The sequence below is a fragment of the Plectropomus leopardus genome, chromosome 13 (assembly GCF_008729295.1).
Source record: "Plectropomus leopardus isolate mb chromosome 13, YSFRI_Pleo_2.0, whole genome shotgun sequence".
Lineage (NCBI taxonomy): Eukaryota > Metazoa > Chordata > Actinopteri > Perciformes > Serranidae > Plectropomus > Plectropomus leopardus.
The window spans coordinates 31189447-31206326 of NC_056475.1; the positions used below are offsets into that span (position 1 = coordinate 31189447).

The 16880-nt window shown below is 39.3% G+C and overlaps 1 protein-coding gene across 1 annotated transcript in view; it reads left to right on the forward strand.

Annotated features, from left to right (window-relative positions):
* The first annotated feature begins 4435 nt into the window (after positions 1–4435).
* The window catches only part of jam3b (junctional adhesion molecule 3b), a 47818-nt gene continuing 35373 nt past the window's right edge, over positions 4436–16880 (forward strand). Inside the window, exon 1 of the mRNA XM_042499969.1 lies at positions 4436–4516. Coding sequence (XP_042355903.1) covers positions 4468–4516 — 49 coding nt within the window. The 5' untranslated portion in view covers positions 4436–4467. The remainder of the gene's footprint in view (positions 4517–16880) is intronic.

Here is a 16880-nt window from a genome sequence, read left to right on the forward strand (position 1 = left end):
AATGCTTTCTCTAAAACGTTATTGAAACTTGTAGGTACTGTTAGCAAATGTTACGGGAACGTTCCTTGCTGGCTGGATATGCCCCTGATGATGGTTATAAAAGGAAACATATCTGTGGTTTGCAGTAACATACAGTGCCAATGTTTTCTTCTGGCAACTGGGCTAAATTAAGCTTGTTGCCTAATTTACAAACAATATAATTTACTAATAAGTATGGCTACTGTTTACTTTTGTTCTGGGTTATTCTAATTAGAATGTAAGATGTAAATGTTCTTGTGGGGTCTTTTACTGCGGAAGTAAATGAAGACAGAATGTAGCAGGGTGTGTCTATGCTTTCATATTCAGCTCCAGGTTGGAGTGTATGGCGGGCGCATGTGACAGGAAATCTTCTGCACCGCTGTAGGATGTAACACACTCCAATCCAATTAAGATGTATTGAAGAGGGTGTGGGAAGCAGAACAGTCTCAAAAAAACAATATATGAAAAAGTGATGTATGCTGATATGAAAAGAATTACTGTTTTATTTTACAGGGATTAGGAAAATGTGCAGCACTGGATAGTGGAGTCATCCACTTTCATCTGTTTTTTTTTTTAATGTTTTGAATCTCTTGAATATTTGAGTGGGCAATAAGCATAACCCACTTGCTATTGTCACCTTATAGTCACCTCATCTTGTGAAGCTTATGTTTTAATTATTTAGCTGCATGGATATCTAATTCCTGATGCATGTATAAAACCAGATGTCACAACTAAAACAGAGATCCAGCCTTTGAGGGCAAGCCGAGCCCTGTGACTGGCTGAACTGACGGCAGAGCTGTCTGCATCTGGCAGCGGTGATAGCAACCATTCTGAATAACAGCAGTCTGTCTCTTAACTTTTCACCATCTTTTATTTGCACAACAATAACCTCAGGGAGTTCGTGCTTTGAGCTGATCTTTTACAGTACAGCTGTAGATATTTTTATACGCAGGAGAAAAAAAAACGTTGACATCTGATTGGCCTGCACACTGCGATGGTTTGAACTGTGCAGTTATTATATAGTCACTGCAGTGTAATGTGGTGGTACTGAAGGTACTGCCATGCCTTGTTCAGACTGAAGGATTAACTTAGTATGACAGCAATAAAAGACTAGCGCTTGAATTTCAGGTCCAATGGGATGTCATTAGATATTGCCATCTGGCTGCTTGATCCATGGATGATCTTTGCAGCGAGATGCACGAACCATGCAGGGGCTATGACTACCAAACACCCATCCTAATGGATGACATGAGAAAAGAAAATGGCTATCCAAAAAGCGACCATGGCAGCTAATGTAATGACAGATATTAAGTTTAGATGTTTAATTTTGTGTCACTGAAACACAAATGAACTCTCCTGGAGTTTTATTTAACCAGGAGGTAAATATTTATGAGCAAACACACATAGGTTTCATAGGTCCTCGGTGGAGAGATAACTTTAAATACCTTGATGTCCACATCAGGGGGAGCTTTATTATTAGAGATTTATCATTACAACACCATTTTAAATGAAGGAAAATTTTCTATGCAGATAATTTAATGTGATGAATAAGATTAAATTAAAATGGAAATTGAATTGTTAAGCTTGATACCATTACAACAGCAGGAATAACTTTATAATGGCCACAGACTATGTTGTAGTAACAAGAGCTATTAATTCTTTATTAGGTTGTTTTATGGTTATTTCAAATGTCACTGTGAACAGGAGGATTAAACTTTCAAACTACCAAACAAATGAATGATAAAAAGTAAAATTAACTGCATAGTGTGGAATTGGAACAAGCTAAACCGTGCTTCATCTTGTCAGTTGCTAAAACGGAAGACTCATTTCTGATTGATGGTGTTGCGCAAAGACTTTAAAAAAACTAAAAAAAAAATCTTAGACATTACCCATACCCACAGTAACCCATTATTATCAGTGCCTGCTTTTAAGTCTGCCTTATTTTAGATTTGCATTTATTCAGGTTTTGACAGAGACAATATCTGCTCATATGGATGTGCCTGTGATACACAGCGTACATGAGGAAAAAGGAATGTCTGCACACTAAGCCTATTTTATGCCATACATTTTTTTCTGTGATACATAATCAATTTCCATGCATGATGAAGAAATGTATATAGTTTTATGTAACTTCGCTTTAAGTAAAGCACACATTAAGGTTCACTCATTAAACTTTTTGAGTAATTATATTTAAATTCTGATTTATTTTTTGTCATCCCATAGGAGGGTTTAGTTTGTTTATACCATTTCATATTTACCTCAGTACATTTAGTCTTCTCATGGAAAATCAAGATGGTCTGATTTCAATTATTTAGAAAAAACCTGGCTGCAATTTTTTTGTTTAAATTTTGTTTATATAATTTTTAACATTGCACACGAGAGACTGCTACATATAACACAAACCTAGAGAGCAGAGCCTCAAGGCCACAGTGTTGTCAGAATAACTACATCTGATTCATATTAAAATCTCTCCTGAATTACAGATTTACATGTGTTATGTAATACAATTCATACGCATGCTAGCATAATTAGACATAGTTCTATCTTTAGACATTAATTACCACATTAATGAAGTACACAGTGAGCATTGCCTCTTAGATTTTACTTTTTATAATGCAGTAATGATCCAGTGATTATCATGTTCATTTGTCACTGTCTGTACAACACAGATGCAGGTGTGCAGCCTTATTGTTGTTCAGGAACAGTCTGAAGAGGTCCAATAGAATGTCATAGTTTGAGGAGCATTTATATTCCAGTCTGCATCAGCTGTCATCACAGAGTTAAAACAGGGCTCAGCGGGAGAAAACTACTTGATGTAAGCAATGCATGTCAGTGGAGTGGAGGCCTGCAGAGCTGGGCAGAGCCAACCGTATCCACGATGACAAAAACAGGACTTTACAAGATTGATAAATAGGGTAAGAGAGCTCTGGGCTGACATGGCTGCACTGCCTGTCACTGCATTCCGACATATGAGCAAGACTCCGGTCCCTGACAGGGCTCTATAATTTACAGTCAGTGAAAAATGGTAAGTGAATATTTTATTGAAAGTGAGCTGTATGCAATTGGCCATGGTAGTGTCAGGCTTCCAGGCTTCACTTTTTACATATCATACCTTTATGGAAGTTCAGGTACCCCAACATGCATTACACAATGACACAAATTACACAGTGTTTTCTGTGCAAAAACTCCATCAAGCATCCCTGGAAATATTGCTTAGGAGCTCACAATGCGTCAGTCATACACTGTTAAAAGTGCTGCCTTAACCCTTTAAAACCTAGTTTGACATCGGTTTTCTTGTGCTGCTTTCAGATGCCTCTCACAAGCTATTTAAATAATAAACCTGAACAGTTTTTTTTCAATAACATTGGCAAAAAAAGGCAATGACCCACTTGGCAAGAAATTACTACATAATACTACAAATTGCAAGAATTTTAGTAAATGGTAATGAAGAAAGTGACCTGAAAATTAGTTTTAAAAATGGGGGAGAATTATTAGCAAATTATCAAAAACAGGAGGAAAATGTAAAACTTTATTTAAAATAATTATACATATATATTTACATTTATTTTAAAGGAAGAAAATACACATATATATTTTTTTAATTTTCTGCACTTTTTCGGGTCAGTTTCTTGTTCATTTTTAATTATTTGCGTTTCTTTTTTCTGCTTATTTTCAGGTAATTTTCTTGCTATATTTTGTACCTTGTGTTGTTAAGTTGCTTATTGCCTTCTCCTCAAAGAAATCAAGCCAATTTGCTTGGTTTTCAGAGGTCTAAAATTTTAAGTTGACTGAATTTGAGAGGACACGTTGAGGTTATTTGGTAGTGATTCAACTTGTCTTCAGTCACCAAACCCCCCTAAATTTCACACTTCACCTTTCTTATTAAGGCAGCACATACTAAATGTATAAAGTTAAAATAAATATCTTTGTTCTTTTCAGAGTACTCAACGTTGGATATATAGTGTAAGTTTAATAGCTTTTATTGCCTATATTGTTTAAACTTTTCATCTGTTTTTTCTCGTTTTCATTTTAATAATGAAAACTGTGAATTTGGTCTATAAATATACTTTCTTACTCATCTCTTCTATATACTTTGCGACTCATCTCTTCCAGCTCCCATCAAATGAGACTGGAAGCTGGTGGTTTCCTCTGTGAGCTCCCAGCTGCTGCTTACCTCTCAGTAGTAAAAGCCTCCCACATTGTGTCAACTATAAATTCTGCACTGTGTGAGTGATGCTTTCGGTAGCTATGGAAACCTAATATAATGCGCTCTCCCCTCCCTCCCTCTCTCTCTCTCTCTCTCTCTCTCTCTCTGTGTGTGTGTGTGTGTGTGTGTGTGTGTGTGTGTGTGTGCCAGTGTGTCTCTCCCTCTCTCCATCCCCTCTAAAGCTCTTTAGGCTACTTTGCGCATGTACGGCCAGTCACACCGAGCATTGCATCGACTCCAAGATGGCGAAAACACGTCTGGCTTGCCTCCTGACTCTTCTCTCAACTCACTGTAAGTACTCAAATCACGTTAACTCGCTGTTATTTTCCCGTTTTCTCTTCGGGGAACGTGACCGCAAAATGCTGTTCACTTCTGCTTTTGTTTGGTGGAGATTTGACGGCGCCCTCAGCCAACAAATACACACGTAGTGCCTCAGAAGAACTAACCGTGTGTGGACACAACTAAACTAAGGCAGGACTGACAATAAAACCAGTCCTTCTGACGAGGACTAAATGTAGTTATTAATTCTGTTAAAGAAATGGCACATAGCATATAGTCGCCATTTTTGATACAACTTAGTGAGCAGGACTGGCAGATGGAGCTACGTTCCAGCTCGAGCGATGCTTTAAAGCAGCCATTATTCCCCAAATCCATCCCTCTTCTTCGCTGTTAAGTCTTTATGTGGAATAATAAACTGTGAATGTATAAAAACAGCAGGGCTAAGTGACCGGAATGTTGCATCAGTTCGGTTAGTTTCAGAGAGCGGTTAAAGCCACCACGTTTGTCCTCACTCGGAAAAAAAGTTTCTACCTCTCAAGTTTGGAGAGAAACTCGGTGTTTGTGAATTAAATATGAATGAGGGCAGTTTGGTTGCTCGTGCCGTTAACTATTTAACGCGGGTTAGGAGCCGCGGTGATGGCAGGGATGTTGGAAGTAGTGATGCGAGATAACGGTTTTTCCTGCGGTGGAATAAAGCAGGCTGTCCGCGGGAGGAGCCAACCGGGCGGCCAGGCCAGCGAGGCTGCTCTCCCCCCGCCGCCTCCGCCTCCTCCTCCCGCTGCTGCTGGACCCCTTCAACCCGCAACACCGCGCGGCTGCTCAGCACCAACAGCCGGCGGAAAATCGATTAGTTTCAGTCGCCCACTGTCAAAGAAAAGACTCCGTAAATACCCCAGTGTATCAGGCAGACGGTCAGAAGCGATGGACGCACACCTGTAACATCGCAGCACTTCAGTTTCATTTGAACGCACGAGCCGACGCAGGCTAAAGTAAATTACCTGTGAAACTAAGTCAATTATTTACTTCGCCAGTGTAATCACAGTAACATCTTTAATAGAAAAGCACCGTTGAAACCTGGATCGACATCAGTTTTATTACTGCATTTAGATGCCTTTCAGGAGCTATTTAACCCTTTGAAACCTGAGCAGATTGGTTCGATTTCTTTCGAAAACATGGGAAAAAGTCAATGACCAACTTGGTAAGAAACGTCCCACAAATTGGAGGAAATGAATAAATGATGATAAGAAAAAAAAGTTTTGAAAATAGGGGCAAATTATTAGAAAATGATCCAAAAAATGTGGGGAAAAAATCTCAGAAAACCATATTTATAAGTACTTTTTGTTCACTTATTTTTAGGTAATTCAGATATTTTAGTTATAATTTAGATATTTCTGTTGTAACTTTTTTTTTTTTTTTTTTTACTATTTTTGCTAATTTTTTGGCCATGTCATGTTAAGTTGCTCCTTGCCTTCTGAAAGCAATAAAACCAGTTTGCTCAAGTTTCAAAGGGTTAAGTCACTTGTTGCTGAGCTATGTAGTGATTTTTTAAATCTATTTTTTGGATAAATCAAGATGGTTTTATTGTTCTTTTTTCTTTTCTTCTAACCTGATGAAGGGTCTCAGCTGCTCTAAGACTTTTATAGCCTTGCAGTTTTTAAAATCAGGACCATTTTAAACTATTTTTGCATAGGCTGTTGTAAATGTTGATACATTTGCTGTCCTTTATTGCATCTCTGCACTGTAAAAACTGACAAGTGGATTTCATGTAAAAAAAAAAAAAAATACAGAAAATCGACTGCCTTAAAAAAATGTACATGTAAATTTACACAAGATTTAGTTATATTGACTTGATTTTGTTGTTGTTGAAACTTAAAAGTGACAAGTTGAATTAAATCAATCTTTCTAAGTTGTAGCAACTCCAGTTAACCAAGTTTACTGTATGTTTGTATTCTTTGGTTGCAAACCAGACCATATTTGTACTTTATTAAATATGTGAAGAAAACAGAACTCACAAATCTCTGAACTTCATCATTGGCAAAATCCTTTTTGTGATGATCAAGTTGAGTCAAGTTGCTCACACTTAGAAAGAGCAAGGGATTTTTTCAGTTGAAACAACTTTACAAATTTATGTAGGCCTAAATACAGCTAAATTTTGAGTAAACTTAACAATGCGATATAAAGTAAACATAAATTATATCATTCTATTAATATTTTAAGTAAGCTCAACTTGTCAGATCTTACAGTGTGATACAGATAATATATTTTATGCCTGGCCACAGGTTTAAACATCTGAAATCCTATTTAAATTTAATTAAAGCAGGGATGTTGTAAATTTTGTGCAGTGTAACAAATGTTTTTGAGAAACAATTTAAAGAAAATTTTAGTACTAAATGTAGAAACTTTGTATTCTTTTCCCGTTAATGCATGAATGGCTGTAATAATCTTGCTACAATAGTTGGCATGAATTGTGTTGATTTTCTCTCTTGGACTTAGCAAGGTGTGAGAGGACAGACCTCCAGATCAAAGAGAAGTACAGACATAAGAACCTCCTGTGATCTCTCACGTGTGTCAACTGGCTTATTCTCTTTGCTTTAATTAGGAATAGCAGCAGAGCTTGTTTGAAATCTGTTGCTGTGCTATCAGCACTGTCTCTCCTGACACACCTCGAGGCTGTGCGGGATTTTTTTTTTCAGGCGATACATTTCAAAGTCAGTACTCTTAATGATGTTCCCCTGAGTAAATCTGTGACATGGCATGGTAGCAGCACAATTGACGTTTTCAGGAGGGGGCAGTGGGCTGGCGTAGATTTAAGAATTTCTTTTGTCTTGGCTGGACAGGGCTTAGCCATGTGGCCGACTGGCTCCCAGCCAGCAGCACCACTGTCTTTAGAAACAGGACAAATCTGGCTAAACTAAAGCTGGCCACAAGTCCTGTTGTGAGTTTCTATGTGGTACTGATACTAATAGGAACTGACTGTAATTGGAATTCGTCTTGTATTTTGGAAAAGCTCTGCTCCAAATTTAGTTTTTGATGTTTTACAACGCGAGGAAGAAATTCACAGGACGGAATGTGTCGTTTGCTTCGCTTCTTGTTCTGTAGGTCACACTCTGTGTTCCTTATGTGTCTGTGAGATGTGCTTGTTATTTTCATGACATTCTTTGGTAGCTATCATCTTAATGGGCACGTCGCCCCAGCCAGTCCAAGTAAAGGCTAAACCCAGTCCGACTCAACATAGCTGCAAATATCAGCCCAGTCATCTGTCAGCACAGCGAAAGACGAGGGCCATTGTTATTTTAAGTACGCGTGCTTCCAGCAGACTTTCCAATCTGATCTAATGGAATGCATCGACATTTTCCATTGTTGGCTTAACCAGAGCCATTTCACTTAAAATATTCCAAAGAAAGAGGTACACACTTAAAGAGGACATCTGCCAGAAGCCTCCTGCCAAGAGCATGGCCAAGATATGTGGGAGCTTGGAAGATGCTCAGACTGGATTAATACCAAGCAAATATAAACTTTGAGATCACTGCTCTCTATTAAGAAGCACCTGTGGACATCTTTCAGACTTTATTGCTGCATTTTTGAAACAATGTGGATCAACAACGTAAATCTTTATAATAAATACATTTGTAAAAACATAATTATTCACAATTAATATATGAAAAAGGGACGCACGAAATAAATATTGCTTTAAGCTTGATTTACCAGCTTTCACACTGGCTCAAGTGTTGAAACTGATTTATCTTAGTGGAGAATTGATATTTTTATGACTTGACATTATCCTTTGTTTTCACTCATGGCTGCCAGCTTAATCTAATTCAAGCCCTCTCTTTATCAGACTGGATAAGATAAGGGAGAAAGCTGTCCGCTGGATTGTTGCTGAGGCTCCCCTGTGTGCTCTCTGCCGATAAGTCATTGCATCACTTAAAGAGCTTTGAACATCCGCTTACCCACACACAACTGGGGTGCTCATCGGGTGACGTTCCCCAGCACACTCTTCAAATATTTGTCTATATTAGAGTCAAGTGTCTGCACTTCCCTCATTGTTTTGCATGTGTGGCATAGCCGTTTGGCACGACAGGAGTCGGTGCGCCCCAAGATAACTGTGGATAGTGGCTCCCTTAGGAGGTGCATGTTGTCAGATGTTTCCCTACCCACCCAAAGCTTGTGAGCAAATGTTTGGAGCACTCTCTGAATGGCATGTACGGCCCCTGTGGGCAAGTCACATACAGTCTGACATTTTACTGCAGAGACAGTAAATGGCAGAGTAAAACAGAGACAGACAACAGAAAGGAGTCCCTCGCTGCTAAGCATTTGTTTGTTACAAGTCAGGATTTCCTCTCTGCAGACACCCTGGAGTGAGAGGTGTCAGTGACATAACACATCAGCCCCATCGCCCGGAAATTGGGTTTTTTTTACAGCTAATGTGAAACAGAAAATATGTTTTTAAGGGAAAGAAAATGCTGAATGTAACCCAATCGGAAAAGAAAAATGCTGCATTGTTCATTTCTGCATTAAATTTGCATGTATTTATGTAGTGGATACATTGAGACTTAACATTCCAACAATGTTATTGTAGGTGGTTAACATGTGGTAAGGTTGGGGCACACTTGGTTATGGTTAGGAAAAGATCTCATTTTGGCTTAAAGTACTCAGTTTTGGGTGAAAAAACATGGCTGGAAAAGTAGCGATGTCTTAGTAAAAGACAACCACTTGTACTATCCCTGCTGAAAAAACAGCGATAAGTTGCTAAAATCACCCATGTTTGAGGGCTAAAAAGCAGCTGAAAAAGCAGCCTGTTGTTCTTCTTTGTATTAGCCGCTCATTGCTAACAGCTGCTTTTTAAATTTACCATGGTGGGTCGCATGCATAAACACATCTTCAAAATATCTTTCCGGCTTTGTCTTTTTACAAAGACTTTGTTTTTACTATGTCTGTTTTCAGCTCAGAGGTGAGACAAGTCTGTCCCCTTTTTCCACGATTGGACATCATATACTAGCGTGCTATTAGCGCCTTTACCTGGCAGTGTAAATGCTGTTATTGTTAGCTCATTTGCTACATCACTTAAGAAATGTTGATATGATATGTATGAAACATACAAAATACTGGTTTGCAAAAACGTACAATTGCAACATTTTCTTCTGGCCACTGTGCTGCCAAGTGAATTACGTTTTCTGTTGAAATAGTGAGTAAATGTTGATAACTAATGAACCTGGCAAATCCCCAAAATGTTGATTCTAAATGTATCCGTAAAATGTTCACTGAGAGCGTAGTTCATTTGTTTTCCGGCAAGATTGGAAATATTTTGATTATTACCTTTTTGTTACCATTTAACCAAAGTCCCCATCTTAACCTTAAACAAATAGCTTTATCTCCCTAAACCTATGAGACAGGAATCTGGACTCGCAGGATTCTGGTGACACGGTCCTGCACTTTGCCAAGTCGTCACCACAATGTGATTATGAAAACAGTATACTAATAAACCAACTAAATTTCCAGAAGACAGGGTTGAGCACATGAATCATAGCTGTCATTTTGGCCTCTACTCAGCTGTAACAGCAGGAAGGAATTCTGCAGTTCAGGGTTTGTTTATGCCTTGTTGTGTAAGGACTTTTACACAGTCACACACTTTTGTCATATTTCTCTGTTAATGGCAGTAGTCGGCCATGTGGATATCTGTTCACCAACAGTCTCTCCATGGGATCAAGTCAAAGTGGCACATGCTCTTACTGTGGAATGACCTGAAACAGCTGAGCAGGAGTGGGTGGTGGTGTTTTGAGCAGCGTGCAGGCGTAACCAGAAATATCTGCTGCGTCCCTCCCAAACCTGAGTTAGCAAATGCAGCATTCCAAATAGAAAACACATGGAGGCAGAACCCTCCTCATCATATGTGCACAGACTAACAATCATAACCACCTGTTTTCCTAAGAGATAAAAGGGCCCCCTGTTGATGAATCAGCTGAGGTCAGAGCAGAGAGGCAGAGTTGTGAAGAAAGCTCAGCAGTGTTGCTGGTCGAAGGCGTTCAGAAAACAAGCAGGGTGTGACGGTATACTTCCAGAGAAAGAGATCCATTTTAAGTGGATACAGAGGAGGCTTCAGCTCTCTGTCCTGCTTTTTCACTAAGCTACAGCAGATGCCGAGGTTGAAAGGCAAACACTAGCGCGCTCACGTATGGGAATGGCATGTGCGTGCTTCAAATGTCAATAAGACTGCCATGTGAAAGAAGCATTGGTCATAAAGCAGAAGCAGCCTCCAGGCAGTACAGACTTACTAAAACTCTACATGAAAATATTATAAAGCTGTGGGTGTGGTGAGGGAATGTTTCTTGTCTGATTTACAATCAGAGTTTTGCAAAGGAGAGGGATTCACGCTAAACATAAAGTAATCGTCGTCCTGTTTAGGATAATGAGGTTTTGGAAATGACGGCTCTTCCTGAAAAGGAGGCTAAAGTGCTTGTTTGTTTTAACAAGACATGATTACACTGGATGTTTAGGCTACTCCAGATCAACAGGATAATCTCTAAGATGCCTCTGTGCTGTGTGCCTGAGCTCAGGGCAGCACAAGAGAGGTTTCCTGTTTGATGATCTTTATCTGTGGTCACATGTTCCCTGGAGGGAGGAAGCGCCATCGCAGTCCTGCCACTCGTGTGTTTGTTGGATACTGACTCAGTACATCAATAGGTCAAAAGAGACCGCCATTGATCAAACATTGGGATGCTGTCAGCTTAGTGAAATAATTAGGGGTTTCATTAATGACATGGTGTAGGCAATGAAGTACATGTGGCTGAGTTGCTGTCGCTCTGAGAGGAAAAAGCTCGAGGCTGCGCTCCCGCTGAGAGTCATAACCAGATAATCGCTCCGGATTCATCTTTTGTTTACCAGGCTGTAACAAAAGGGCAATTACTGTCTAAAAATAGCCACAAGGCAGAGTCATCTGACAACCTCAGGTGTTTGATCACAGTTCATTCCAAACCATTGGACCCACCATTAATGCATCTATAGTATGAGCTGAACAAGATCTCAAATAACCTCATCTTCTTTCTTTTTTTTTTTTTTTTTTGTTGTTGTTACTTTTCATGTCCAGGAAACTTTTTATTTAAATGTAAATGATAGCAGCTACTATGGAAATAAAACTACATAAGCTCAACCCAACAATGTAAGGCCCTCCGAAACCTGGATCAACATCATTTTTCTTGTGCGATGCCTTTCACAAGCATTTAAACTTTAGAACCTGATTTTTATTTATTTTATTATTTATTTTATTTTATTTTTATTTTTTGGAAAACACCTGAAAAAGGCAATGAGCTATTTGGCAAGAAATACCCTGCAAATTACAAAAATAAGTACATTTTGATATCGAAGATTAAGTTCAGAATTAGTATTATCTTTAAGCACTTTTATGGCCTTTAATTGATAAGACAGCAAGACAGATGTCAAGAAATGGGGATGAGAGAGTTTAGATGACATGCAGCAAAGGGCCGCTGGTCGAATTCAAACTGTGATGAGGAGGACACATAACCTCTGAATATGGGGCGTGTCTTCTATCAACTGAGCTACCCAGCGCTCTATTGTTTTTGTTTTCTACTTTCCTATTTGTTTTTTTTCCTTTCATGTGCATCATCAGGTCATTTTCTTATACTCCCTGTGTTTTTAAAAGAAATGAAGACAGGTTTCAAAGGGTTAAAGGACTAATAATAAGACCCAGGTGAGCTCTAATGTCAAACTGAAATATTAAAATCAACTCTAAAGGTAGCCTGTCTGTCTAAAAGCTTTGCTGCTGCGTTCTGAAACAGCAGACAGGCTTTTAACCTTCCTTTGAGTTGACAGAATTTCAGTTACGAATAGAAATAAAACTTTAGGACATTAAGGATTAAAAATTACTTTTAAGGCATTTCTTGGCAAAAGGAAATATGACTGCACAATCTTTTTGACCTGTTTGTCCAAAATTAGATGTGCAGTCTTTAATTTAAAAAAATCCTGCTTGTAAATCTCATCCTCTGGATTAATAAACCACCAGTGAAATAGAATTTGACTCATCTGATGACACATTGCCACAATAATTAGAAGGGGGAAGCGTGGGGCGACCATAAACACAACTGTGTGTATGTGTTGCCATGGAGACAAGACCCCAGCTCTCCACCTACAGCTCCCAGAGATGCTGAACATTATGTCCTGCCTCTCATTACAGGTTGAGGAAGCTAAAGAATGACTTTTGGCAGATGTGTGTGCAGAGTCTTTGGGAGTCCCCTGCTTTTTTTCATAGCTTTAGAAGAGAATAACAGTGTGGTTCTTGTTTACAGTTTCAACATTTTTAATATTTTTGAGGCAATAACAGACAGGCTGCAGTGTGTGGAGATCTTAAGCTGGTATACCACTACAACAACTTCCTCTGTTGATCAGGAGCAGTTGTGTTAAAGCTAATTTCCTTTTCTTACACCTGGTAGCTCTGGGCTTTTCCACACTAACATCCACCATCTTTGGGTTCATGTCAGGCCTGAAACACGTGGAGGCTGTGAGGAGTGTGGATGCACCTGTCAGACATGTGGCTAATAAAATAAAAAGCACATAACATCTCCTTTTCTGAAATAATTGAATAATTGAACATGCTGTGATGTCCATGTGTAAAACAAGGCTGTTTGGCAGGAGATCGTGCTAATAGTTTGGGGTAAATCCAGCCAGTTTAGCAGTGACACTTAATGTCAGACAGGGGACTTGATGTGAGTTACTGGTGTCCTCCGAGGAGGCTGAGCCAAATAGGTTCAAAACAGCTTAGGGCAGGAATGATAGATGGGGCACGGTCAGTGAGCGAGACCTTGATACTCTCAACTTAAAAATAAAGAAAAAGAGGAAATTATTTATTACATGCAGGCAGGCCTGGCATTCTCAGACTCAGCAAGCACCCAATATAGCTTATGACAATCACGTCCAAAAATCCTTCCTTTCTAATTGAAAAGGACAAAGTAAACATGATTAGAAATGCATGTCACACTCTGATCTGAAGCCTCATCTCTTAACAGAGGGACTCAGTAGCTCTATACTTGGATGGACAGTTTGCAGAGAGGGGATTTCAGAATGCTTAGGGTCAGACATGACACAGAAATCTTGGTGCTCATCCAAATGAGTTATTAGTGATGATTAACTTGACTTGTGTGTGTGTGGACGTGTGTGTGTGTGTGTGTGTGTGTGTGTGTGTGTGAGCGCGCGTGTGTGTGTGGGGGAGAGAGTAGTAATGATGACGCAGTTGATTCCTCTGTTAGATGGTACTTGCTGGTCCTCTGTCGGCTTTGTGGCTTCATCAGCTCAGGAACACCTTCACTATTTGAGGTACAATTAGGTAAAAGCTCAGCATTGTCCACAGTCATTCTTAACACCAGCTCAAGTTCATCTTAAAATAATATAGGACATTGCTGACTGTCCAAATAAATCACAAATTAGATTTTGGTTCAAATGAGTTTGCTGCCTCAGCCTGCTCTGCAGTTTGATACTTTATTTCTAACCTAATGGAATTCAAATGTCACTCTGACCATTTGTGACAAGTCCCAAGACATTACACTTAAGAGCTCAGGAGGCCTTTCCTGTTTGGTCCGAAAGATATGTAGTCTTCTACGAAAGGAGTAGCTCAATATTTTCACTTTCTGGCAGAGAATTACATGAACAGATCGATTTGACTCTTATTACTGTCATATAAAGCTACCACCATTTAAGCTTCATATTAGGGCTGGGCGATATGGCTTTAAAAAAATAGATAAAACTGCAATATTTTAGGATGTATTGCAATACACGATATATTCTCTAAACTAATGTAAACAACTAAAATACAAAATTATTTATTGAACTACAGTTATAATAAAGTAGCCACTACAATACAAGTTAAATAAACTATTGCTATAATTAAGTAAATACAATAATGTTATAATGAAGTTTTAAGTGCTTTTATAGTAAAGCTAAATAATGTTTTGTTAAATAAATGAAAGCGATACCTATAGTAAAAAACTATAAACTTACCAGTTAACATGGTATGTCTTACTGTTGACCACAATTCTCCATTTTACAGGAGATTATTTGATGGTGGGAGGACTCTTTCTTGACTGGGAGCTTAACTTTCGGGAGTCTTCCAAAAATTTTGAACTATGCCCTTAAAAGTTAATGAGAGTAGACTGATATGACTGATATACAAGTAATATTTTGTCATGCAAAAAAGCGCACCAGTACCGTCAGACGTATGTGTGCTTTCAGCTGACTACACAGATAGAGTTGGCAGATTGTAACCAGACCAACTGGCCATACGGTGTGAAGGCTATCCCTTCTGGGCTACTTAGTGATAAATATGTTGAGATTGAACTGGAATTGATAGCACTGTTATGCTATTTTAGAGCTTGCCAAATTATCTTTTGGTACAGAGTGATCCAAATGGCATTGATCTGAATGGTATTGATCTCTTACACCAGTGGCTTCAGGTCAAATGGTGAAAACAACAGGATGATCATGGAGAACTCCATGTGAGTCCTCTCCCTCTGCGTCCACTAAAACACTCACATGGGCCGTGTGAAGAAGTGTCCTCATTCAAAGCATTGTGAGATGGAACAGGAATAAATAGTTAAAGCGAGGTGAAATGGGCGATATCTGGGAGCATTAATGGAATTTCTTGATTCTGTCAGAAAAGATCACGAGTGCGCGAGTCAGCCATGCTTTTTATTCTTTGCTGTGAATCATGCTAGAGGGAGCAGCTCAGCACACACAGAGCTGTTGCCACATGTGTGTGAGGGCATAGTTGGGGTAAGTAAGTGCCTCAGATATTTGTCAGGATGCCAGACATAGGCGACGAGTTTGTAACACGGTTGCTGGCCCCTGTCTGAGCTCCAATCGAGGGGGCTTTGCATGTGCTCAGTTTCTGTGTCATAGAGAGCAATAGAGGGGAAAGAGGAGAAAGCAATTTGGGTGGATTTCATGGTGACTCAGTGGTTTGTCAGGCATTTGTCATAATTGTAACAGGTCACTCCAGATGGCCAAGCCTCAGAGCTGATCACAAACTTTAGTATTAAATTGTGTTCGTCCTATAATTTTATCTACAGAACCTACATGGTGACTGAAGTTACCATTAACATAAACAAGACTGTCCACCAGGCAGCAGCGCTTAGAGAAGCAGAATGTTTTAAATCTGTTTTCAATATACTGGACTCTGGATTGACCTAAATGATGGAAAACAGGAAATGACATTACAAGAAACAGAGGATGAGCCAGTAAAAGTTCCATGCCCATCTGTGTTAAGGGATTTCCTGGTTCTTTTGCCATTAAGATTGTAATTAACCTAAATTGTCAGTTTCTCAACATTAACCCTCATATCCTGTAAGAGAGCAGAGTCATTCCCAAAATGACCATGTTATCTACTCTGCCACTTCCTTTCACATGACTGCTCCAATTCCAATCAGAATTCTATATTTATATAATGGTCATTATCAGAGCTTAAAAAGTACCCATGAGTCGTATCATTTGGGATTTCAGCCCGTTCTCATTCCAGAGTTGTTAAATACCACTGCTTTGTCAGTTAATTTGGTGTAAGATACTGACACCAAAAGCCACCTTTCTCTGCGGTATGATACACCATCAAGCACAAGAGTTTGTAATGTGGACAGAGAGAACCTGTCACGGTAGTATGATACACCACTTGACATCATCAGGTTGAAACGCTGCTGGTAAAAAAGCTGCCGCTAAAAACCTAATGTAAGGAGCTGGAAGTTTGCTACAAGGCGGACGGGAGGGTTGGTGGATTGGTCTAACCAGCTCCGGACTTTCACCCGGGAGCTCAGCATTCTCTTCACATATAAATGTAGAGCCAAACTATGTTTTTTTCTTAATCTAATGATGTGCTTTTGCTGTCGTCAGGCATTGATTGTCATGTACTAGTAAAATAGGCTCATGTCTTCTTCTTCTTCTTCTTCTTCTTCTTCTTCTTCTTCTTCTTCTTCTTCTTCTTCTATTGTTGTCATGCTTTTGTTGCCTAATCCTAACCATGTTGAAATGACTTGGGATGATTTTCCAAAACCATCCTTACTGTGTGGAAAGATGCAAAATAAAAACAAATGCAGTCAAATCTATGTAATTGTAATGACATTCAGAGCGTATGAACGATTCAGATCCTGATTCAAAGGTTGTCTGTACACGTGTGTGCGTTGCAAGTGTGTGGTCACGTGTCACGTATAGAGAGAGGGAGAGAGATAGAGAGAGTGAGTGAGTGTGCGTGCTCGGAGAAGAAATGAACAGTAAAGTCATCAGGTGTCAGTTTGTCCATAAATACATACTGCAGCTCCTCAAGACAAAGTAAAGTTGCTTCCCATCTGCTGGGTAAAATGAAGGGGGTCAGCACTAAGTGAGCATC